Source organism: Tamandua tetradactyla, chromosome 4 (assembly GCF_023851605.1).
Source record: "Tamandua tetradactyla isolate mTamTet1 chromosome 4, mTamTet1.pri, whole genome shotgun sequence".
Classification (NCBI taxonomy): domain Eukaryota; kingdom Metazoa; phylum Chordata; class Mammalia; order Pilosa; family Myrmecophagidae; genus Tamandua; species Tamandua tetradactyla.
Genome location: NC_135330.1, coordinates 27906753 through 27930816, shown reverse-complemented (window position 1 = coordinate 27930816; position 24064 = coordinate 27906753). Strand labels below are relative to the sequence as shown.

The window sequence follows — 24064 nt, the reverse complement described above, 5'->3', positions numbered from 1 at the left end:
TCCAATAGGTGAACACTAGCCCACACATGGCTATTAAGACTTGAAATGTAACTTTCACGACTGATGAACTGGAAATTTTATTTTATTCTTTTAATTAATTTAAATTTAAATAGCTCTAAAGGCTATCATACTGGATATATTGCAAATAGATAATTTATTAAAAGTAATAAGAAATGCACCAATCCTAGTAAATTAATAAAACAAATTAACAACAACAAAAAAAACATGAATGAAGAATTTACAAAAAGGAAATATATCTACTTATGGGATATAATTTAGCCCCTATAATAAAGTGGTAAACATTTAAAACAGTAACATACCAAACCTTGCCTGGGAAATTAGTAAGAAAAACATATTATCAAATATTGTTGATAGTTTATAAATTGCATTCCAAATCTTTTGAGAAGCAATTTGTCAGGAAATAAAATGCCATAAAATATTCATGTCCTTTGACCAAATTTACTATTCCCATGAAATTAAGGAAATAAGCAAACTTTCAGAAAGGTTATCAGCCCAAAGTTCTTAGTTGATAAATTATTTATAAAGAAGAAAATAGATGATTAAAGAAGTTTTGATTTATGTGCTCAGAATACTGTTATATGCCATTAAAAGTAGGTCAGGTGGGATACCTTCTTAAGCCGATATATATTAAATATATATATATTTAATGATAATGACATGTTAGTTGTCTTGGTGGATACCAGGGTGTCTTCATTATATTAGACAGATTTTCTTTGAAATGTAATAAAATTTTTTAGCAAAATAAAAATGCTTTTAAATATTAAGGGATGACAACATTGCAATGCATATAGCATTCCAATAGTAACTTATTTCTCATGTTTTTAAAAATGGGTGATTTTTAAAAATTATCTTTTATAGAGTGACCTTTCTGGGGAGGGAGGTAGATTGTCATCTATTTTAATGAACTGCATAGAGAGCTAATTTTTTCCAAGTAAGAACTCTTAATTACTATCATGTAATCAGTTTGTTTTTCTGTTAAACATAGTGTGGCCAGCTTAGAGAAGTGGATGCCAGAGTGTGTGTTGAGCCTCTGAAAAATACACAGCCTCATAACTTCCAAGAATTCCAAACCAATATTAGGATCTTTTGAGCTATAGTGTACTTTTGAAACTATTTGGTCCACTTATCAGATAGACTTCATATTGAGTCTATAAGTGTTATATCAGTATCATGATCAGAGCTAAATTTGTAACAGAGCTAAACGCAAGCTCACTTTGACTGACTTCAGTTTCATTGTTCTTACTATTATATAACATTTTCCCTAGGCTGTATTTCGAAATTTCAATTATTTAGAAGAAACCTAATAATCAGACTAACATGGTCTTGTAAGAGCATAGGATGGAAAGAATCCTTCCAAATTGCTGAGTTGGTAAAGGTATCACATATGAGGAATGACTAGGAGTTCAACTCATAGATGTGCTAAGCCATGGATACAGAGAAGTGCAGGGTTTGTTCAGATAGGTGGAAATCCAATCTGGCCAAAGTGTCACGTGCATAGAAGAATAAAAATTAAATTTAATGAATTATAAAAATGATTGCAATATTGTGAATATGCTTTATTTCAAAATAATTATCTAGCCTTTGGGAAAATTAATATTTATCTTTTTTAAGTTGCAGACTCCAGCTTCATTTGCACAAAGTGTTCAGGAACTAACAATTGCTCTCCAGCGAACTGGAGATCCAGCTAACTTAAACCGTCTGAGACCCCATTTGGAACTGTTGGCAAACATTGACCCTAGTCCAGGTAAACCCAAAGAAACTTAATGGACTGTCTTCTGTGTCTTCTTGTGCTGGTCAATGATTCTTTTAATTATGTTTTGTTAATATTCCTCTAAAATTTCTCAGAATAATTATTCCAGATCTTTTTTCCATTAGTTATCCTCTCTTGCATATCTGTCTGTACTTAGTAAATTCTTTCCTGCTCCTTTCCCTTAGCCTAAACTATACCCAGCCTTCATTATACTTAGATGGTTTAGCTTCTGTACTATCACTGTTCCTGCTTTTATTCCTATTACTGAATTGAAACTCTTTTAACATTCACTAATAATTTACTAGTCTCTTGTTCCAAAGATAACTTCTCAGTTCTTAAATTACTTGAATTGTCTTCAGCATTTAATATTGTTGTCAGCTACTTCCTTGATATAGAAACTCTCCTAACACCTTTTCTTTCTGTATCCTTCTCTTCTGACCTCTCTGGATACGGTATCTGTCTCATTTTACTACTCTTTTTACTTTCTGCCATTAAAGAATACCTACTTTTCTCTTGGAAGTAAATTGTCTTCATTCTTTGTCAATGATAGTCATTCTTTCCCAGCATCAGGTGTTAACTCTTTATAGATAATAGGCTCCCAAATATCTCTTAACACTATTATCTTTTCATTACTCCAGACCCATTTTCTTAGATGTTTGCTAATACTTTCTATCATGTCCTGTGTGTGTGTGTGGTTTTTTTTGTTTGTTTGTTTGTTTTTTACATGGGCAGGCATCGGGCAACAAACCTGGGTCTCCAGCATGGCAGGCGAGAGAACTCTGCCTGCTAAGCCACCATGGCCTGCCTTCCCATTTCTCATTTGAACCCACTCTTATCAAACATTTATCTCTACCTCTGTAAATCTGCTTTTGTTGAGATCACAAGTGATTTCCATGTTGCTAATTCCAAAGGTCAGTGTTGTTCTCATTGTATTTGACCTGCCATTATCATTTAACGTTCTTCTCATCTCTATAGCCTTCTTAACCTTGGGAGTGCCCCAGAATTTAATCCTTGTACCTTCTCTTCTCTTTTTGCCATTTATACCCATTCCCCAGATAATTTTATTTATTCTCATTGCTTTAAATAGCACCTGTATGACTCACAATTTACTGTCTTTCATCAGTTTGAGTCCTTCATCTTTTTTTCAAGGTTTGGCGTTTTTTTATATTGGGGTACGTTTGTCCAATTTGTTATCATAATTTAATTAAAAATATCTTTTTCTCTTTAGCTGCACATAAAATACTGCTGCTACAATTGATGGTATTTTAAAGTCTGTGAAGCATAGTATTATCTCCAGCCCAGATCTTTTGGCTGACCCCTGTTTTTGTATATCCAACACTACTGCTTAGATAAATAATAAGTTTCAGACATATCCTGTCCAAAAATGAACTGCAGTCCCCAAAACCTGTCAGTGGCAACTCCAGTGGCTTTCCATCACTTAGAGTAAAAGTCAAAATCCTTTCCTGGGTCTCTCAGGGTTTAGTCTGCTGTTACCTCTTTTTGACATTGTCTCCTACTCTTTCTCTACCTAATTTACTCCTCTCCACTTCCACCGCCATGGAACATACCAGGCATACTCTTGAATTAGCGACTTTCACTTATTCTTCCCTCTGTTTAGAATGTTTTTCCTCAAAGCATATTCTAACATTCCTTGGTCTTTAATTAAATATAGCCTTGTTAAGAAGAACCTCTCTGGCCTTCCTATCTAAAATTTTATGCATATGTCTTCTGCTCCCTTTCATTTCTCTATTTTTTTAACTCTTGTCTAAAAACTCTGTATTTTGATTATCCTGTTTATCATCTGGCTTCTCTCCTAGAATGTAACAGGGATTTTTGTTTATTTGCTACTGCATCCCCAGCAACCAGAACAATACCTGAGACTTAGCAGGTATTCTGAAAAAAAAAACCCAACTTTGTGGAACAAATTTTCTCTCTCCATCTTCACTTTCTTTTCCTGTTGACATTTATGTATCCTTCAAAGCCCAGTTTAAATGCCATTGCTAGAAATCTTTCAGAATGTTTCCAGCAGAAATTTATCTCTATTTCTGTGCTCTTACTTCATTTTATATTTTTTTAGAAAACATTTATATCTAGACTTTTGGTCATCTTTTCCTTTATAAAATCACAGTGCTGGCAATGAGCAAATCCATACTGAATGAAGGACATGTAGCACTTGCTTTTTATAACAGGTCTTCTATTATGCTTTCCAAATGTTTGAAATGCATTATTTGATTTATAGAAAACTTCAAAATAGATATTACAGATTGGTATTCCAGTTAAGTTGTTTGGTCCACATAGTATTAGTCTGCACGGTGTTCTAAATTTGCTAAGTGCCAATACTTAAAACTGGGTGGTTTTACATAATCTCAAATTTCTGCTCACAGAACAAATTAGTTAAAGCTGCTTATAGTAACCGTACTCTTCGGTGAGAGAGAGACATGTTCTCTAGTTAAACAAGTCCCTGTCACTCTCCATTGTCTCTTCTACACTAAGGTCCTAATAACAGTTACCATTTATTGTCTGGCCTACATAATTTATGTCACCTTACCTGTCCCTGAAGTTATTTTAGTTTACAATCCTAGCTTTAAAATAGTATATCCATTCCTTTAAAATGATGTTTAGATTAATAAACTATTATCTGAAAAGCTTTATGAAACTTAACTCGATTTCATTGAAGTACTGACAATACTATGTGTTCCTTTATTAATATAATATTGGGCAAAACATTAAATAACATATTTTGAATTTCATCTTTTTAGATGCTCCTCCTCCTACCTGGGATCAGCTAGAAAACGGACTAGTTGCTGTGCGTACAGTGGTACATGGGCTTGTTGATTATATCCAGAACCATAGCAAAAAAGGAGCAGATCAGCAACAGGTAGAGTGGAAGTTTGAATCAACATTGTAATTAATCTTGTTGATCTGATATGGCTGTATTGAGGTGACTTTTCACATTGGATATAGCAGCTTGGGTGGATAAGGTAGATTCTGTACCAGCAGGTTTTTTTCCATTTAAGTAAGATTGTATTCTTCTTTACCATTTCAGTTTCACAATAGGTGTTAATGTGTATCTCTCTAATACTTTTCACATGTGTAGATGTGTAGAATTTAAAATGTTTCACTCATGAAGTTTTATGTCAGTGGGCCAAAATTTCCTCAGTAATTTAAATGAAGTCATATTGAATGTAATATCTGTGTTAAGAGTCATTAGATCATTTATTTTGCAGTAGTAAGGTGAACTTAAAATTATGTTTTTAACTTAGCTGGCTTGGGTATTCCTTTTTTTTCCTTGAGAGGCAAGAAATATAAAATGTCCTGATAAGTAGAATAATCTAATATGTATGTGAGTTTCCTAATCAAGCTAAACAAAGATGAGAACTTTATTTTATGATTCAGAAATAGAAGAAAGGAAAAAGCTACTATCTTTAGCTCCATGTTCCATTAGACATTGTGAGGAACATATAAATAATGAGACTAATTTCAAGTCTGGCAGTAGGTGGTAAAATACACTAAATATATTCAACCTAGCATTGTATTTGATATTCATTAACTCCCAAATCTTTCTTTCTGTCTTACCCCTGTGTTGTAAATAATAGGTTTCATTTGTACCTTGAGAGATACTTAAGTCCTTTGTATGTTCCTCTCCATGTCAAGAAGAATTAGTTACAGAATATTATTAAATTATAAGATCTATCATAGATTTTGTGGTACATTATAAGGAAACGTATTTATACATACCTGTACTAAACATTGTATAAAATAAATATTAGAGGACAGTTTAAACATTTTAAAGTCCTAAACACCAGTGGTTGTCCATTATAAAACTTGGGGAAAAATTATGGAGTCCCATGAGATTTCTCAATAATTTATGTTATTCTATATGTTTAAGAATTAATACCAATGCATAAAGTATAAAGAAAGACAGGTAATCTTTCCAACACTTTTATTCTGAGTGGTGTAAATAAGCATGTGAATTTGTATTAATAACTCATCTAGATCACCAAGATCCTAAAATGGCAACAGAAAATTTTATCTTTTTTTTTTCTGAAGTGTCTAATACTTTGGTTTTGGTCTTAGCCTCCACAGCATAGCAAATATAAAACGTACATGTGTCGAGATATGAAGCAGAGAGGAGGATGCCCTCGTGGAGCCAGCTGTACATTTGCACACTCACAAGAGGAGCTGGAAAAGTAAGTCTCTCTCTTAAAAATTAATAAACTCAGCCTTCTAAAAACTCATTATAGAATGAGATAGAATTATGATGTAGAATAACTTGCTGAGACTGAAAAATACAAGAAAATTGCATTCCCTTCAATACATAAAAAATTTTAAGAATGTAATGCATAATTTAAAAAAAACAAATCTTCAGCTTTTATTACATTGTGCCACAGAACAAGAAACTATTTTATTCTTAAGTCTAAAAAATCTTTTTCACTACAAAAAAAGTTGAGATTCTAATAATTCACATCAATTTTAGCTGACTGATTTTAACTAATTGTGTAATGCATTTCCAGTAGAAACATTTGTTCATTGCTCTATTCAAGATAACGTTTTATTACTAGACTCACTTTCACAGGTCCTTTCAAACTTTCAAGTACCAGGTAATTCCTGTGTTCTTAAATTTTCTAGCACACAGTACAATGATAGTAACTAAATATACAAATTTAAAAATGTTTTTGCATGAGCAAGAACAAAGGAATGTCAGTATTGCAGGGTGTTGGAAATAGATGGTAATTCATATTTTAAAACTTTAACTTATGTGTGAGACTTAAGAAAATTTTTATTTGGTAAAAATTTATATTTTGACTAGTACATTTCCTAATATAACTTGTATGAACAGTTTAATTGAGCACCATGAGTATATGGAACCTTAAATAGGGCATAAGATTTTGTAGATTTGTCCAGAGTGATTTGAATAGTGAATAAAAAAATATTTGCGAAGTCCCCTTGGGAGAATGGCGAGAAAGGGGGAAAATTCAACTTCCCCATTTGAAGAATTCCTGATATTCTCACACTCAGTGGGGACAACCAAGTCAATAGGCTGAGCCCTCAATCTTGGGGTTTGTTCATATGAAACTTATCCCCACAAAGGATAGACTAAGCCTGCTTAAAATTAGACCAAAGAGTCATCCCCAGAGAACCTCTTTTGTTGTTCAGATATGGCCTATCTCTCTCAGCCAACATGGCATGCAAACTCACTGTCTGCCCCCTCTCTACGTGGGACATGACTCCCAGGGGTGTAAACCTCCTTGGCAAGGTGGGACAGAAATCCTAGAATGAGCAGGGACTCATTATCAAGGGATTGAGAAAATTTTGAGCAAAAGTGGGAAGAGAGAAATGATACAAAATAAAATGTCAGTGGCTGAGAGATTTAAAACAGATTTGAGAGGTTATTCTGGAGGTTATTCATATGCATTTTATAGATATCCCATTTTTAGTTTAAGGTGTATTAGAGAGGCTAGAGGGAAGTGCCTGAAACTGTAGAGCTGTATTCCAGTAGCCATGTTTCTTGAAGATGAATGTATAATGATATATCTTCCACAATGTGACTATGTGATTGTGAAAACCTTGTGTCTGATGCTCCTTTATATATGATATTGACAGATGAGTAAAAAATATGGATTAAAAAAATTTTTTTTCTAGCACACAGAAGAAAGGAATTCTTATTTATAAACTGGTATAATATTAACACCAAATTTAGATAGGACAGTTATTGAAAACTACAAATCAATCTTAAACGTTAATTTTTTAAAATGCCAAATATTAACACACAGTTTTCAATAATATATTAAAATAGACACTTTGACGAAGTACATATGTACCTCAGCATAGTTACTATAGATTAGAGGATATTTTTGTGATCCTATCTAAAAATGCCAAAAAATATTTGAAAATCAAATGTTTATTACAGATCAAAACCTGTTAGTATAATAGAAATATTGTTGTCACCTTCTCTATGTAGCTCAAGTTAGGGTATTATCTAATTAGTAAAGTACTAGATTCAGTCTTATTAAATTACTAAGAACATAAAAGAAGACTTGAATAAGTAAACATCTTATATTCTTGAGCCAGAAGACTTGGCATTATAAAAACACTTTCTTTTCTCCTGAATTAAACAGTAGCTTTACTGAAATCTCATTAAAATTTCAACTTGATGATTTCCAGGACCTAACAAAGTGTTCGTCTGAAAGAATAAATGTGTGCATATAGTCAAGGTAATTCTTGAAAACAAAAAGTCTTCAACAGGGACAAGACTAATAGCTATTAACCTGTATTATGAGCACTTTATCAGAGGTATTAGCAAAATACTATTGTATTAGCATAAAAATAAATCAGTAAGTAAAATAGAGAATCTTAAAGGGATTCCAGGTACATATATGAATTTAGTGCATGTGATAAAGGTGGCATTTCACATTATTGGCAAAAAAGATGGTGGTAAAACAATTGTCTGTCCTATTGAAAAATGGATTTGGACCCTTTCGTGCTCTTTATAGCAAAATGAATTTTAGCTGTATTAGGTGCAGATATCTAGGAAGGAAACAGAAGTGCCATGTATTTTTTTTAACATAATCTTAAAGTAGGAAAGAAATTTAAGAATGCTAGCCCAGCATCCCTATATCCATATAAGAGAAGATTAATTAAATATGAGAAGATTGATAAACTTAATTATGTATGAGTTAAAAACTATGATATGGCCCAAACACCACAAAAAAAAAAGAAAGATTGATGGAGAATTTATATAAGGAAGGTTGATGATCCTTAACATAAAATGAGCTCCTGCAAATCTTTAAAAAATAGAGGAAGCCATGGTAACATAAATAGGCAATTCACAGAAGAGTTCTTAATAACCAGTAAATATGTAAAACTGTTTTAACCTCGCTAATTGTCAAAGAAATGCAAATTAAAACAACTTGATATTTTTGGACTACCAAATTGACAGACTGATACTAGTTAGTGTTTGATGAGGTATTGGATTTTCCTTTTCTGGAGGGCAGCGATGACATTACAACAATTTCTAATAGGCTTATTCTTTTACCTAGCTATCCTGCTTTTGTGTTACTTTTACTCACACGAGAGTGCAAGTATACATGATTCTTCACTATAGTATTGTCTTGACAGCAATAAATTAGGAACAACTCAAATGAACTGACATAGGAAAATATCCAAGATTATTAAAAGTGGAGGAAAAAAATTACCAAGTAGCCATATATGACTGTTTCTGTAAATAATAATCGTATATTCATATGAATGTAAGTATTAAGCTAGCATATAAGGGGAAAAGTTGTATGATTATATACTAAACTCTTTAACAGTGGTTACCTTTGAAGAGTACTGTTCCCTATCCTCCACCCCACCCCACCCCCATTTGTCAAATATGGAAAACACTGAGAAAAAAAACTTTGCTCTTACGGAAGTTTATCTTTGAAATTAAGTGTTTTTAAAAACACTTGCATGCCTTTTATATCAGTTTCTCTTTAAATTTAGGTCATTATATTCTATTTTTTCCAATAGATTACCTTTAAAACAATTTCAGTCTTGTTTAGACACATACAGCATCAGCATTTCTGAATCAGTTCTGAGGAAAGTTATTTTACTTGATTGTTTAAACTTTTAATGGAGTAAATTGTAAATTTTTCTCATACATACTGTAGTTTTTTTTCATTTTTAGCTTTTCATGTGGCTTTCTGTATCCCAAGGCATTTGAGGGAAAACTACAGTAAAATGTCTCAGAAACTGTCTTCTAGAGATCGTTGTAATCCTTCTCCAATAAGTTTTCAAAATAGAGATGGCAACACAAATATTTTATAGTTAAAATATTCATTGGTAAGATTTGTAATGTTACATATAATCACGTTTTTCATGAGAAATTTTATTCTTTTGCTGCATGAGATTTTACAGATTTTTGTTGTGATAGTTTTGATCTTTAACGTCACTGGGAACACCGAATAAACGGTTCAATACAGATTTAGGTTTCTATGAGCCTTTAGTTTACATTTCATCAGCCAGTCACTAATCCATAACCTTGTTTGATGTGTATTTGTTTAAAGACACCTCTAGCTTCCTCCTCTAATTTGTATACAGTGGTTCCTTTGGAACTTCTATGTTTCACCTGTTTTAGAGACTGTCCCCTTTTAAACCATGTAGTGCTCAAAGGAGAGATGGAGTTATAACAGAGAAGATAGGATTTAACAAATGAGTATGATTGCTGAATCAGTATATTGATAATTTTTTTTAGTGTCCAGTGTCTTGAATCAGCTAGAAGTAAAAACCTAAAATTGTGGAATTGTAACCATACCAAACTCTGAAATCTGTTCTATAACTAATTGTTGCAATGTGCTTTGAAATTTATTGCCTTTTTGTGTATATATGTTATTTTTCAAAAGAAAAAGAAACACCATGTAGTTAATCTCCCCCTTGTACAGACAGTACCATTGCCTTCAGAACATTTTAGCACATTTAAACAGTGCCTCTGTTTAAATCTTAAATCCTATTGGGGGGCAAGTAGCTAGAGGTCATTAACATTAACAGCACTGTAACTCAAACTTGAAGAAAACATACTTAACTAGCATGCATATTCTCCATTCTCTGTAAGGCACAGCTTTCTCGTGCTTAGGAACATTAGACAGCACTTCAGCACTATGCTTGGGGGCCATTTTAAACAGCAATATCCCAACAAAAAACACATTAATACAAAAAAAGTGGCAAAAATTTCCACAAAAAGAACATTTCTGTATAGAACAACAATTGAAAGAAGACAGATTATTGCCTTGTTCGACCTCATCTGGGAATGTGCTCGTGAGACAACTCAAATTTTTCTCTGCACTTATCTGCAAATGATTGTGAAAATGCCTTGAATATTGATTTGGGGGTTACAGATAAATTTTAGTGGGCAAAATACAAATATAGAATTCACAAATAGGATTATACATGTATATACTGGCATGTTTTCAAATTGATAGCTGGCCAGTGTTCAGGAGAAATAATTCTTTTTGTATCTTTTTTTAATGCATTTTAGTTCTTGGTTTTGCTTTTATATTTTTGTGTTTGTGTTTTTTTGTATAGATTTCGTAAAATGAACAAACGCCTAGTTCCTAGAAGACCCCTGAGTGCCTCTTTGGGTCAGCTTAATGAGGTGGGCCTGCCTTCAGCAGCTATCCTTCCAGATGAAGGTGCCGTGGATCTACCTAGCAGAAAACCCCCTGCTCTGCCAAATGGAATTGTTTCATCAGGGAACACAGTAACACAGCTGATTCCACGAGGGACGGACTCCAGCTATGACTCTAGTCTGAAACCAGGAAAGATAGATCATCTGAGCAGCAGTGCCCCTGGATCCCCTCCTGACCTGTACGTTTTTCCTAACTCTTCTTTAAAGTTTCTTTTTTTATAAACATAGAAGAAAGAAGAAGAAATCAGTGTTTCATAGGAAAAAACTTTTTTTGGTTTTTTTGGAGAGGGCTTTAGAGACCTTAAGCTTAAAGTGTACAATCTTATTCCCTTAGGCTGGAATCTGTCCCTAAGAGTATTTCTGCCTTACCTGTGACTCCACATCCTGTACCTCCAAGGGGTCCAACAGACCTTGCTCCCATGCCTGTCACCAAACCACTTCAGATGGTACCACGTGGTTCTCAATTATATCCAGCACAACAAGCAGATGTTTATTATCAGGATCCTCGAGGAGCTGCCCCACAGTTTGAACCAGCCCCTTATCAGCAGGGTAATGATCTTTCATTTTTGTCATTCAATTTGCTTAGATGTTATGAGAACTATCTAGGTAAGAGTGATCATATTTGTAATACTTTCTCCAAGATAAGTAAATAATTTTTTTAATACCTTTGAAAAACTGAAATATGTTCAACCAAACAGTATGAAAGAAATGAAATGGCAAAGCTATAGAAAGCAAACTGCCCTATATACTAAAAAAGTTCCCTGATAAATGTGTCCATACATATATGAAAATAAGTCACCCAAGTAGAAGATGGAAATTTGCTGAGTAAGGGAGTAGATATCCCCTTGACCAAAATTTTCCTCAAGCATGAAAAAAGAATTACTGCAATGGGTATAATTTAAAACACACAATATGTTTTTCTTCCTTTGAAGTATTGCCATATATATTTTTTTGTCTTTAACACTCCTAGGCCCAGTAATATATATGTAAAAAATGCAGCATATGTACTGTTAGAGAATTTACAGTATATGTCAGTATTATTAATGAATCAAAAACTGTATATGAGTATATATATTGTGTGTGTTAAAAATTACTTGTTCAGTTGTAGTTAATTTATTGTGGTAGAAATTTACTAAAAGGCTCAAGGGAATTTTAATGCAAGGAAATAAGATACCTTAAAGTAATACTCATTAACATTGAAGACACGGCCAACAGCAAAGCTTATCTAACACATGTATTTTTCTATTCCCTGTAAGGTACAGCCTTCTTGTGCTTAGTAACACTAGACAGCACTTTAGCACAATGCTTGGGGGCCATTTTAAACAGCAAAATCACTGACCAAGAGCTTATAAATATAAAAATTGGCACTAAGTTTATCATGAAAAGGACACTTGTGTGGTGCAAAAGCTGGAAAAAAAGTGACAAAACGTTGCCTTGTTTAACCTCAGCTGGGAATCTGCACATAGAACAGCTCTGCACATGCCCACAAGTGATGGTGAAAATACCGTGAATATTGATTTGGAAGTTACAAATATATTTTAGTTAGTAGACAGATTGACAAATAAGGAATCCACAAATAATGAGGATTGTGCACGCACACATATACACCCAAGCATGTTTTCAGTTTGCTAGTTGGGCCAGTGTTCCAGGAGAGAATTTCTAGAAAATAATTTACTTGGAATCTTTTCCTTTTATATCTGTTTCTTAAATGCATTTTAGTTGACTTTGCTATATATTGAGAACTTGAAGATTCAAATTCCTTTTATATCTGTTTCTTAAATGCATTTTAGTTGACTTTGCTATATATTGAGAACTTGAAGATTCAAAAAGACTATTGAAGAAAAGCCATATATGGGAGTATTGAGGATAGAAAGAAAAGCCATAAATGGAAATATTGAGGATAGTAAGGAAAGTTAAACCAACAGGTATGGATTGGAAAGATAAGAGACTAGAGTCTAGGAGGAGTTAGGAAGCTGTTGTATTGAGGACTGGAATAGAATACTGGGAAAGGAAAAGAAGGGGTGTAGAAACTAACAAATTTGAAAACTACAACCTAGTTTAATGATACTACTTGGTATGGGGAACGAAAGAGAACACTGAGAAGATTGAAGGTGCTTTTCCATTTCCTTTTCTCAAAGCTAAAGAACAGAAATGTAATATTCAAGAGAATAGTTTTAAGTTGATGTGACATAATACTGTAGAAATATGTAGAAGTTGATTTGTATATTTATTTTGACCATCCCTGGCAGACAACACCCAAATACTTTTGCTGAAGTAGCCATTGTATAACCTTAAGTACCCTGTGTATCAGTTAAAGTTCAACTGTAGATAAATAGAAACTAATTATATCAGTCTTCCCCAGTTAATCAATAATAGTACTATACTGCCTCTGACAGAGATTAAAAGCACTTTAGTTTTAAAATCACTGTTTATTTTACATATGAAACTGTATACGCGAAATCTCAGCGTTCTCTGCTTTCGTTCCCTATACCAAGTAGTATCATTAAACTAGGTTGTAGCTTTCAAATTTATTAGTTTCTACGCCCCTTCTTTTCCTTTCCCAGGATTCTTCTATTCCATTCCTCAATACTCACACCTAGATTAACAACAGCTTCCTAACTCCTCCTAACAATGAAGAGTCAGTAAAAGTAAAAGACTTCTGTCCTAACTGCTGGCTCCAGGATCACATCATTTGAGGCAAAAGTCTAGAAATTAGGAAGCTACTGCCACAATTTTTGTCTAGAACCATGCATTATTAGCTACTAGATCTGCCCTAGAAGAATGGATCTTTTGTATGCCACATCTTTCCACTGAGTTCAGTTTCATATTCAGAATTTGTGCAAGTGAGTTTTTTTTGTGGCACCTGAGCTTTAAGGAAGCCTGGGAACTATAGTTCTTAGCTTTTCAATGTCTGCATTGCAGTAAGGTACACCAGAAAGCGATTGAAACAATTGAGTGAGCCAGTTTACTATTAGAGTTATAGATTATTTTTTCAGTGAATTTTGAGGATAATTTTAATTAGTTTTAAAAAAAACTTGCCTGTGTAAGCAGAGGAAAATACTTCTAAAGAACTGATTATTAAGTATTTAAATATTTAAAAAGGAAAATTCTCATATAAGAAAAATAGGTTCGTTCATTGTTGCTTTTGGTTCCTCTTTTGTATTGTACAGGCATGTACTATACTCCACCACCACAATGTGTGTCCCGCTTTGTCCGACCACCACCATCTGCTCCTGAACCTGGTCCCCCCTACTTGGATCATTATCCAGCCTACCTCCAAGATCGTATAGTAAACTCTCAGTATGGCACACAGCCACAGCAGTACCCACCTATGTATCCACCACACTATGATGGTCGTCGAGTATATCCTGCTCAATCTTATACAAGAGAGGAGATTTTCCGAGAAAGCCCTATACCCATTGAGATTCCACCCACAGCCATACCATCATACATACCAGAATCTAGAGAAAGATACCAGCAGATGGAGGGTTACTATCCTGTGGCTCCTCATCCAACTCAGATCAGACCTTCATACCTCAGAGTATGTTGTATTTTTTATTATTCCAGACTTAATTTGATTATCTCTTGCAGTGATTCCTTATCTATTTACCATGGTAATAACTCTTTGAACAGTCTTATTTATGAGAAAGCTAGTTTTCTTTTTTCTCTTTTTCATAATTTGGAAAAAACCCTCCCTCCTAGACATCTGCCACTAACCCTTCTTAGTTTCTGAAGTTTAAATGGTTTTGTTAATATTTGTAGACCTATTTGTAAATGTATTTATTCTCTTTGGCCAAAGAAAACAAACTTAAATTTAGCTCTTTGGAAGATTTTTTTTTTTTTGGTGAGGGGAGGGAGACAGGGTGTTTTTAGTAAGTCTTGGTATGTCCAAATGTTTAAATGGATATACAAGCTGCTTCTTATTTAAAATATATGCTAAATGAATTAATGAGTTCGGAAATTCTTTTTCAATTTTAATCTTTCCATTTTCAGGAACCTTCCTATGGCCGACTTCCCCCGCCTCCCCAGCCCCATCCTAGTCTAGATGAGCTGCATCGACGACGAAAGGAAATAATGGCCCAACTAGAGGAAAGAAAGGTTATCTCTCCCCCTCCTTTTGCACCTTCACCAACACTGCCTCCTACTTTCCATCAAGAGGAAGTAAGTATATCATTTTAGTTATGTTTATCTATTTTTTCCCTTATCTGTGGTTTTTTTTGGTGTCCTGTTTAAATAATCTTTACCTACTCCCAAGGTTATGAAAATATTTTTCTGTTTTTCTTTTATTTTATTATTTTATTTTAGATCTACAGTCCATCTAAAATTGATTTTTGTATGTAGTGTGAATCAAAGTCTTTTTTTTCTTTTCTTAAGGATATCTCATTGACCCATTGTCATTTAATGAAAAGCCTATTCTTTCTCCCTAGTTCCCAGAAATATTTCATTGTCAGGTGACCATGTATGTTTCCAGACTGTTCTGTTCCATTGATCTTTTTCATTATGTACAATACCACATTTTCTTAATGTAGTTTTATAATAAGTCTTAATATCTAGTGGTATATGTTTTCCAGTTTTGTTCTTCAAGATTGCCTTGGCTGATCTTGGCCCTTTGCATTTGCAAACACATTTTAGAATCATGTTGATTTCCACAAATATATCTATTGCAGTTTTGTTAAAGATTACATTGAATATCTCGATCTGTGCTATCCGACATGGTTACCAGTAACCATATGTAGCTATAAAGGGCATGAAATGAGGGTAGTCCAAATTGATATATTTTATATTAACTACATGTTAGGATGATAAAATTTGGGATATATTGGGTTAAACAAAATTGTTCTTTAAATTAATTTCTCCTACTTCCTTTTACCTTTTTAATGTAACTACTAGAAGTTTTTAAATTACATATGTGGTTCACATTATTACTGTTAGTGTTGCTTTTGTTCATTTTGGGGAGAACTGATCTCTTAACAATATCAAGTTTCCACAAACATGGTATATCCCTACATTTATTTGGATTTTTAATTTCTCTCAATGTCTTAACAGTTTTTTTGGGTCTTGTACATTTTTTATTAAACTTATTCCTAGGTAACTTAAGATTTTTGATGCTATTTAAAATGAAATCCTCTTTATATTTCATTTCCTACTTGTTACTAATAAAGAGAAATTCAGTGGATTTTGGTCCATTGATCCCTGTATTCAGCAGCCTTGCTGGATTTTCTGTGCACCCATTTTGTAAGTGACATGCCAATTTTTCTTAACTCATTAATGAGAGAATCAGTAGGATGGTAAAGCTGGTTCAAAGGAGAATAGGAGACCTCATTTGGAGAATTTCTGATATTCTTGTAAGCAGTGGGGACACCCAATTCAGTAGGCCATGCTCTGAATCTTGGGGTTCACCCCTGTGAAACTTATTCCTGCAAAGGATAGGCTAAGACTACTTAAAATTAGGCCTAAGAGTCACCCTAAAGAAACTCTTAGTTGCTCATATGTTGCCTTTCTCTCTAAACCAAGTCAGCAGGTGAACTCACTACCTTCCATCCTATGTGGGACCTGACTCTCAGGGGTGTAAATCTCCCTGGCTGTGTTGAACAGAATTTCTAGGATGAGGTGGAACCCAGTATCAAGGGATTGAGAAAGGCTTCTTGACCAAAAGGAGGAGGAGAGAAATGAGACAGAATAAAGTTTCAGTGGCTGAGAGATTTCAGACAGAGTCAAGAGTTTATCCCAGGGATTATTTTTATGCATTATATAGATGTCCCTTTTTAGTTTATGGTGTATAGAGTGGGTGGGGGAAGTACCTGAAATTGTTGAGCTGTATTCCAGTAGCCTTGATTCTTGCAGAGGATTGTATAAAGATACAACATTTACAGTGTGACTGTGTGATTGTGAAAACCTTGTGTCTGATGCTCCTTTTATCCAGGGTGTGGACAAATGAGTAAAAAATATGGATAAAAAATAAATAATAGGGTAAAATACAAAGGGTAAATAAATTGGGTAGATGGAAATACTAATGGTCAGTGAGAGGAAGGGGTAAGGGGTATGGTATGTGTGAAATTTTTCTTTTTATTTCTTTTTCTGGAGTGATGCATATGCTCTAAAAATCATCATGGTGATGAATATACAACTATGTGATGATTTTGTGAGTCATTGATTGTACACCATGTATGGAAAATGTATGTGAAGATTTCTCAGTAAAAATATTTTTTTTAAAAAGAAAAGATAGACTAAGATATATGAACAGGAAGAAAAGAATACTGAAATAAAGTTGCTTAAAAAAAACTGATTAATATCCCACAGGACAATAAACCATAATTTGAAGGGTTATTTTTGTATTTCTGCCGAACAGTGCTAATAGTTTTCATGAATGGGTATTGTCTTTTTTTTTTTTTTTTTACCTTTTTGATGTCTGTAGGTTCTATAGTGATGTTCCTTTTCCTATTTCTGATATTTTAAAAAATTTTTTTTTTATTAATTAAAAAAATTAACTAACACAACATTTAGAAATCATTCCATTCTACATATACAATCAGTAATTCTTAATATCATCACATAGATGCATATTCATCGTTTAATCAGTAATTCTTAATATCATCACATAGATGCATATTCATCGTTTCTTAGTACATTTGCATCGATTTAGAAAAAGAAATAGAAAGACAACAGAAAAAGAAATAAAACGATAATAGAGAGAAAAAATTTAAAAAAATAAAGAAAAAAGAAAAAAAAAAACTATACCTCAGATGCAGCTTCATTCAGTGTTTTAACCTAATTACATTACAATTAGGTAGTATTGTGCTGTCCATTTCTGAGTTTTTCTATCCAGTCTTGTTGCACAGTCTGTATCCCTTCAGCTCCAACTACCCATTATCTTACCCTATTTCTATCTCCTGATGGTCTCTGTTACCAATGACATATTCCAAGTTTATTCTCTAATGTCGGTTCATATCAGTGGGACCATACAATATTTGTCCTTTAGTTTTTGGCTAGTCTCATTCAGCATAATGTTCTCTAGGTCCATCCATGTTATTACATGCTTCATAAGTTTATTCTGCCTTAAAGCTGCATAATATTCCATTGTATGTATATACCACAGTTTGTTTAGCCACTCGTCTGTTGATGGACATTTTGGCTGTTTCCATCTCTTTGCAATTGTAAATAATGCTGCTATAAACACTGGTGTGCAAATGTCCGTTTGTGTCTTTGCCCTTAAGTTCTCTGAGTAGATACCTAGCAATGGTATTGCTGGGTCGTATGGCAGTTCTATATTCAGCTTTTTGAGGAACCACCGAACTGCCTTCCACAGTGGTTGCACCATTTGACATTGCCACCAACAGTGGATAAGTGTGCCTCTTTCACCGCATCCTCTCCAGCACTTGTCATTTTCTGTTTTGTTGATAATGGCCATTCTGGTGGGTGTGAGATGATATCTCATTGTGGTTTTGATTTGCATTTCTCTAATGGCCAGGGACATTGAACATCTCTTCATGTGCCTTTTGGCCGTTTGTATTTCCTCTTCTGAGGTGTCTGTTCAAGTCTTTTTCCCATTTTGTAATTGAATTGGCTGTCTTTTTGTTGTTGAGTTGAACAATCTCTTTATGAATTCTGGATACTAGACCTTTATCTGATATGTCATTTCCAAATATTGTCTCCCATTGTGTAGGCTGTCTTTCTACTTTCTTGATGAAGTTCTTTGATGCACAAAAGTGTTTAATTTTGAGGAGCTCCCATTTATTTATTTCTTTCTTCAGTGCTCTTGCTTTAGGTTTAAGGTCCATAAAACCGCCTCCAATTGTAAGATTCATAAGATATCTCCCTACATTTTCCTCTAACTGTTTTATGGTCTTAGACCTAATGTTTAGATCTTTGATCCATTTTGAGTTACATTAGATCTTTGATCCATTTTGAGTTAACTTTTGTATAGGGTGTGAGATACGGGTCCTCTTTCATTCTTTTGTATATGGATATCCAGTTCTCTAGGCACCATTTATTGAAGAGACTGTTCTGTTCCAGGTGAGTTGGCTTGACTGCCTTATCAAAGATCAAATGTCCATAGATGAGAGGGTCTATATCTGAGCACTCTATTTGATTCCATTGGTCGATATATCTATCTTTATGCCAGTACCATGCTGTTTTGACCACTGTGGCTTCATAATATGCCTTAAAGTCAGGCAGCGCGAGACCTCCAGCTTCGTTTTTTTCCTCAAGATGTTTTTAGCAATTCGGGGCACCCTGCCCTTCCAGATAAATTTGCTTATTGGTTTTTCTATTTCTGAAAAATAAGTTGTTGGGATTTTGATTGGTATTGCGTTGAATCTGTAAATCAGTTTAGGTAGAATTGACATCTTAACTATATTTAGTCTTCCAATCCATGAACACGGTATGCCCTTTCATCTATTTAGGTCTTCCGTGATTTCTTTTAACAGTTTCTTGTAGTTTTCTTTGTATAGGTCTTTTGTCTCTTTAGTTAAATTTATTCCTAGGTATTTTATTCTTTTAGTTGCAATTGTAAATGGGATTCGTTTCTTGATTTCCCCCTCAGCTTGTTCGTTGCTAGTGTGTAGAAATGCTACAGATTTTTGAATGTTGATCTTGTAACCTGCTACTTTGCTGTACTCCTTTATTAGCTCTAGTAGTTCTGCTGTGGATTTTTCAGGGTTTTCGATGTATAGTATCATATCATCTGGAAACAGTGATAGTTTTACTTCTTCCTTTCCAATTTTGATGCCTTGTATTTCTTTTTCTTATCTAATGCTCTGGCTAGAACCTCCAACACGATGTTGAATAACAGTGGTGATAATGGACATCCTTGTCTTGTTCCTGATCTTAGGGGGAAAGGTTTCAATTCTACCTGATTGAGGATGATATCAGCTGTGGGTTTTTCATATATTCCCTCTGTCATTTTAAGGAGGTTCCCTTCTATTCCTATCCTTTGAAGTGTTTTCAATAGGAAAGGATGTTGAATCTTGTCAAATGCCTTCTCTGCATCAATTGAGATGATCATGTGATTTTTCTGCTTTGATTTGTTGATACGGTGTATTACATTAATTGATTTTCTTATGTTGAACCATCCTTGCATACCTGGGATGAATCCTACTTGGTCATGATGTATAATTCTTTTAATGTGTTGCTGGATTCGATTTGCTAGAATTTTGTTGAGGATTTTTGCATCTATATTCATTAGAGAGATTGGTCTGTAGTTTTCTTTTTTTGTAATATCTTTGCCTGGTTTTGGTATGAGGGTGATGTTGGCTTCATAGAATGAATTAGGTAGCTTTCCCTCCACTCCAATTTTTTTGAAGAGTTTGAGCAGGGTTGGTACTAATTCTTTCTGAAATGTTTGGTAGAATTCACATGTGAAGCCGTCTGGTCCCGGACTTTTCTTTTCGGGAAGCTTTTGAATGACTGATTCAATTTCTTTACTTGTGATTGGTTTGTTGAGGTCATCTATTTCTTCTTGAGTCAAAGTTGGTTGTTCATGCCTTTCTAGGAACTTGTTCATTTCATCTACATTGTTGTATTTATTAGCATAGAGTTGTTCATAGTATCCTGTTATTACCTCCTTTATTTCTGTGAGGTCAGTGGTTATGTCTCCTCTTCCATTTCTGATCCTATTTATTTGCGTCCTCTCTCTTCTTCTTTTTGTCAGTCTTGCTAAGGGCCTATCAATCTTGTTGATTTTCTCATAGAACCAACTTCTGGTCTTATTTATTTTCTCTGTTGTTTTCATGTTCTCAATTATATTGATTATTTTTTCCTCAATCAGTCTTGCTAGTAAGATACTTGTTTTATTAGTCTTTTCGAAAAGCCAAATTTTTGTTTTGATGTGCTTTTTTCTTGGATGACTGTGCATATGTTTCATTTAATTTAAAGTGTATAAATGATTTTTAACAAGGAAAATAAGCTTTTCAGAGGAAAATGTTTTACATCCTTTTATATGTAGAATTACGATTCTGAACAACATTGCTGAGTGACAAATTATGAATAACAAGCAATTAATTTGTAAAATGAAATGTATCACACACAGTAAACAGTGATTTTCTAAATGGAAATTGTTCACGGTGTCTAACTTTCCCATCTAAACACTTTAAATGAATTTTCCACAATCACACATCTTAATGAAGTCACAACATCTTCTAATGTAGTTTTACTTGTAAAGTATAAAGAACTTGTATGATTTTTTTAAATTGCATATTAGAGACAGCTTAGAACTTGTTGTGTCATACTGTTTATAGGAAATATAGTAAGCAATATGACAATGTGAAAAGTAACTTGACTTGGTAATCAAACATACTTAACTTTGAGATTCAGCTGTGTCACTTTGTATGATCTTTTGTAAAATAGTCAGCCTTCCTGAACACTGCTGCTCAGCTTTCTCCATTTGTAAATCAAGTATTATAAAGCGTACCTCCTAGTGATGTGGTGAAGATTAAATGAGGCATAAGTTTGTCTGGCACATAGCAGACATTTGGTAAATAATAACTAATTAACTGTTGTCATACCTGGCTATGTAGGAACTTTAGAATCATTTTACTGACATACAAAGTGTGATTTTTTTTTTTTTACATGGGCAGGCACTGGGAATCGAACTCGGGTCCTTGGCCTTGGCAGGCAAGCATTCTTACCTGCTGAGCTACCGTGGCCCGCCCAAAGTGTGACATTTTTAAACCTTAGTTCTGATAATAAGCAACTTAGGTATAGCTGTGGTAAATTAATATATTATAGAAACACATAATATAGGGAGAGAAAGTTCTCTAACATTCCTTTTCCTCTAATCTCTATCAGTATATTGTATATTCTTTCAACTTTTTTTCTATGCGTGAATCAACATATTATTTTCAATAGCATCATTTAGTAATATATCTTGCTTTGTTTGGTTTAGTTTAGTTTTGTTAATTTTCTTTCTCTCCTTTGTTTAACTTAAACCAATTTTCCTAGATGTCTTTCTGTATCATAAATCTCATTATTTTGAATAGGTGCTTAATACATTATGCTAAGAGGGAAAAGGAGAATTGTTAGTAAATCATGTGTTTAAAAAGCTAGCTTCTCTACATGAGGAAGAATAATAAAGGAGATGGAAAAGTATTTACAAAGTCCCCTTGGGGGAATGGTGAGAAAGGGGGAAAATCCAGCTTCCCCAAGTGGAGAATTCTTGATATTCTCCCAGTCAGTGGAGACAACCAAAGCAATAGGCTGAGCCCCAATCTTGGGGTTTGTTCATATGAAACTTAAGGATAGGCTAAGCCTACTTAAAATTAGGCCTAAGAGTCACCCCCGAGAGAACCTCTTTTGTTGCTCAGATGTGGCCTCTCTCAGCCAACACGACAAGCAAACTCACTCCCTCCCCCTCTCTACGTGGTACATGACTCCCGGGGTGTGGATTTTCCTGGCAACGTAGGACAGAAATCCTAGAATGAGCTCGGACTCAGCACCAAGGGATTGAGAAAACCTCGACCAAAAGCGGGGAGGAGAGAAATGAGACAAAATAAAGTGTCAACGGCTGAGGTTTCAAACAGTCGAGAGGTTATTCTTAACACATTAAATAGATATCACCTTTTTAGTTAAGGCGTAACAGAGAGGCTGGAGGGAACTGCCTGAAAATTTTAGAGCTGTGTTCCAGTAGCCATGTTTCTTGAAGATGATTGTCTAATGATATAGCTTTCGCAATGTGACTGTGTGCTTGTGAAAACCTTGTGTCTGATGCTCCTTTTATCTACCTTATCGACAGACATAGATAAGAGTAGAACATATGGACTGAAAATAAGTAAATAATAGAGGGAACAGATGTTAAAATAAATTTATTAGATCGAAATGCTAGTAATCAATGAAAGGGAGGAGTAAGGAGTATGATATGCATGAATATTTTTCTATTTCTTTTTATTTCTTTTTCTGAATTGATGCAAATGTTCTAAGAAATGATCATGATGAATATACAACTATGTGATGAAAAACAACGAATGTTCATATTGTATGTTGATTGGTTTTATTAATACAAATTTAAGAAAAAGGAGATGGAATTTTTTCAAATAGTGGTAGAACATAGAAAAAGAAAGAGGTTATGAATAATAGAAACAAGATGTAGTTGAAAATAAGTGATATTGGTGATGGGCAGCAGAAGCTTTGTCAGTGTAGAAGGCCAATAATGATGCAGAAAAGAGAAGATAGGGAAGGCATAAGGCCACTAGCCCCTAGGGGTATCAGTACATCAGTATGTGTATCTTGTGATAAAACAAAAGAAACATTAAGATTCTACTTCTAGCACGCTCCATACTCATATAGCCAAGGTCAAATCACCTGTGTTGTCTGTCATGGGCTTGAGGAATATATGAGATGCATAACATACATGAAAACATTTTTAAAACTGTGAAACATTGTACAAGTGTGAATGTTGAGGTTTTAATAAAAATAAATTATCCCTAGAATAACTGTTTTATTACTAGATAGAAATTACAGAACTCATTCTGAGAGAAAAAGAAAATGAATAGATATGAAGTATTACTGTTAAAGATAGTTCATTAAGAAGTTACCACATCAGTATGCACTGTATAGAACTTTTAAATTACATTGTAAATTATTTTAATGTTCTTATTTACTGGATGTCATTGAGAGAAACATTGAGGAAGATCTAACAAAACTATGGCCTGGTACATATTTACTTAAGTGTTAACTTTATCTAATGAAGAAGAGGATGCGTAAATCTCAAAACTCCCAGCTTGATTCCATGAAAGATACGGAGATATCTTTCCTTGACTCTATTAATCAGTGTAAAGGCCAAATATCATTTGTCACTTATTTTATATTTTGCATAGTCCACAAAAATCTGTTGTGTATCACTTAGAAACCAAATAACCATCAGTATATTGCTTCAGCATGATGCTCTAAGAAACTCCCTGCTTTCTCTGTCTTATTACTCATAAACCCATTTCCTATTTTGTTTCTTTCTTTTTTAATCCATAGTTTTTGGATGAAGACTTGAAGGTAGCTGGGAAATACAAAGGAAATGATTATAGCCAGTACTCTCCCTGGTCATGTGATACCATCGGCTCCTACATTGGAACCAAAGATGCAAAACCCAAAGATGTTGTGGCAGCAGGGAGTGTGGAAATGATGGTATGTGTAATACATAA

General features: G+C 34.0%; 1 protein-coding gene across 2 annotated transcripts in view; it reads left to right on the top strand.

The window, feature by feature from the left end:
* The window catches only part of RC3H1 (ring finger and CCCH-type domains 1), a 90106-nt gene that overhangs the window by 51917 nt on the left and 14125 nt on the right, over positions 1 to 24064 (top strand). For both annotated transcript variants that reach the window (XM_077157039.1, XM_077157038.1), the window contains exons 6-13: positions 1633 to 1765; positions 4531 to 4649; positions 5849 to 5961; positions 10835 to 11116; positions 11272 to 11486; positions 14108 to 14478; positions 14931 to 15098; positions 23895 to 24047. In XM_077157039.1, coding sequence (XP_077013154.1) covers positions 1633 to 1765; positions 4531 to 4649; positions 5849 to 5961; positions 10835 to 11116; positions 11272 to 11486; positions 14108 to 14478; positions 14931 to 15098; positions 23895 to 24047 — 1554 coding nt within the window. The remainder of the gene's footprint in view (positions 1 to 1632; positions 1766 to 4530; positions 4650 to 5848; positions 5962 to 10834; positions 11117 to 11271; positions 11487 to 14107; positions 14479 to 14930; positions 15099 to 23894; positions 24048 to 24064) is intronic.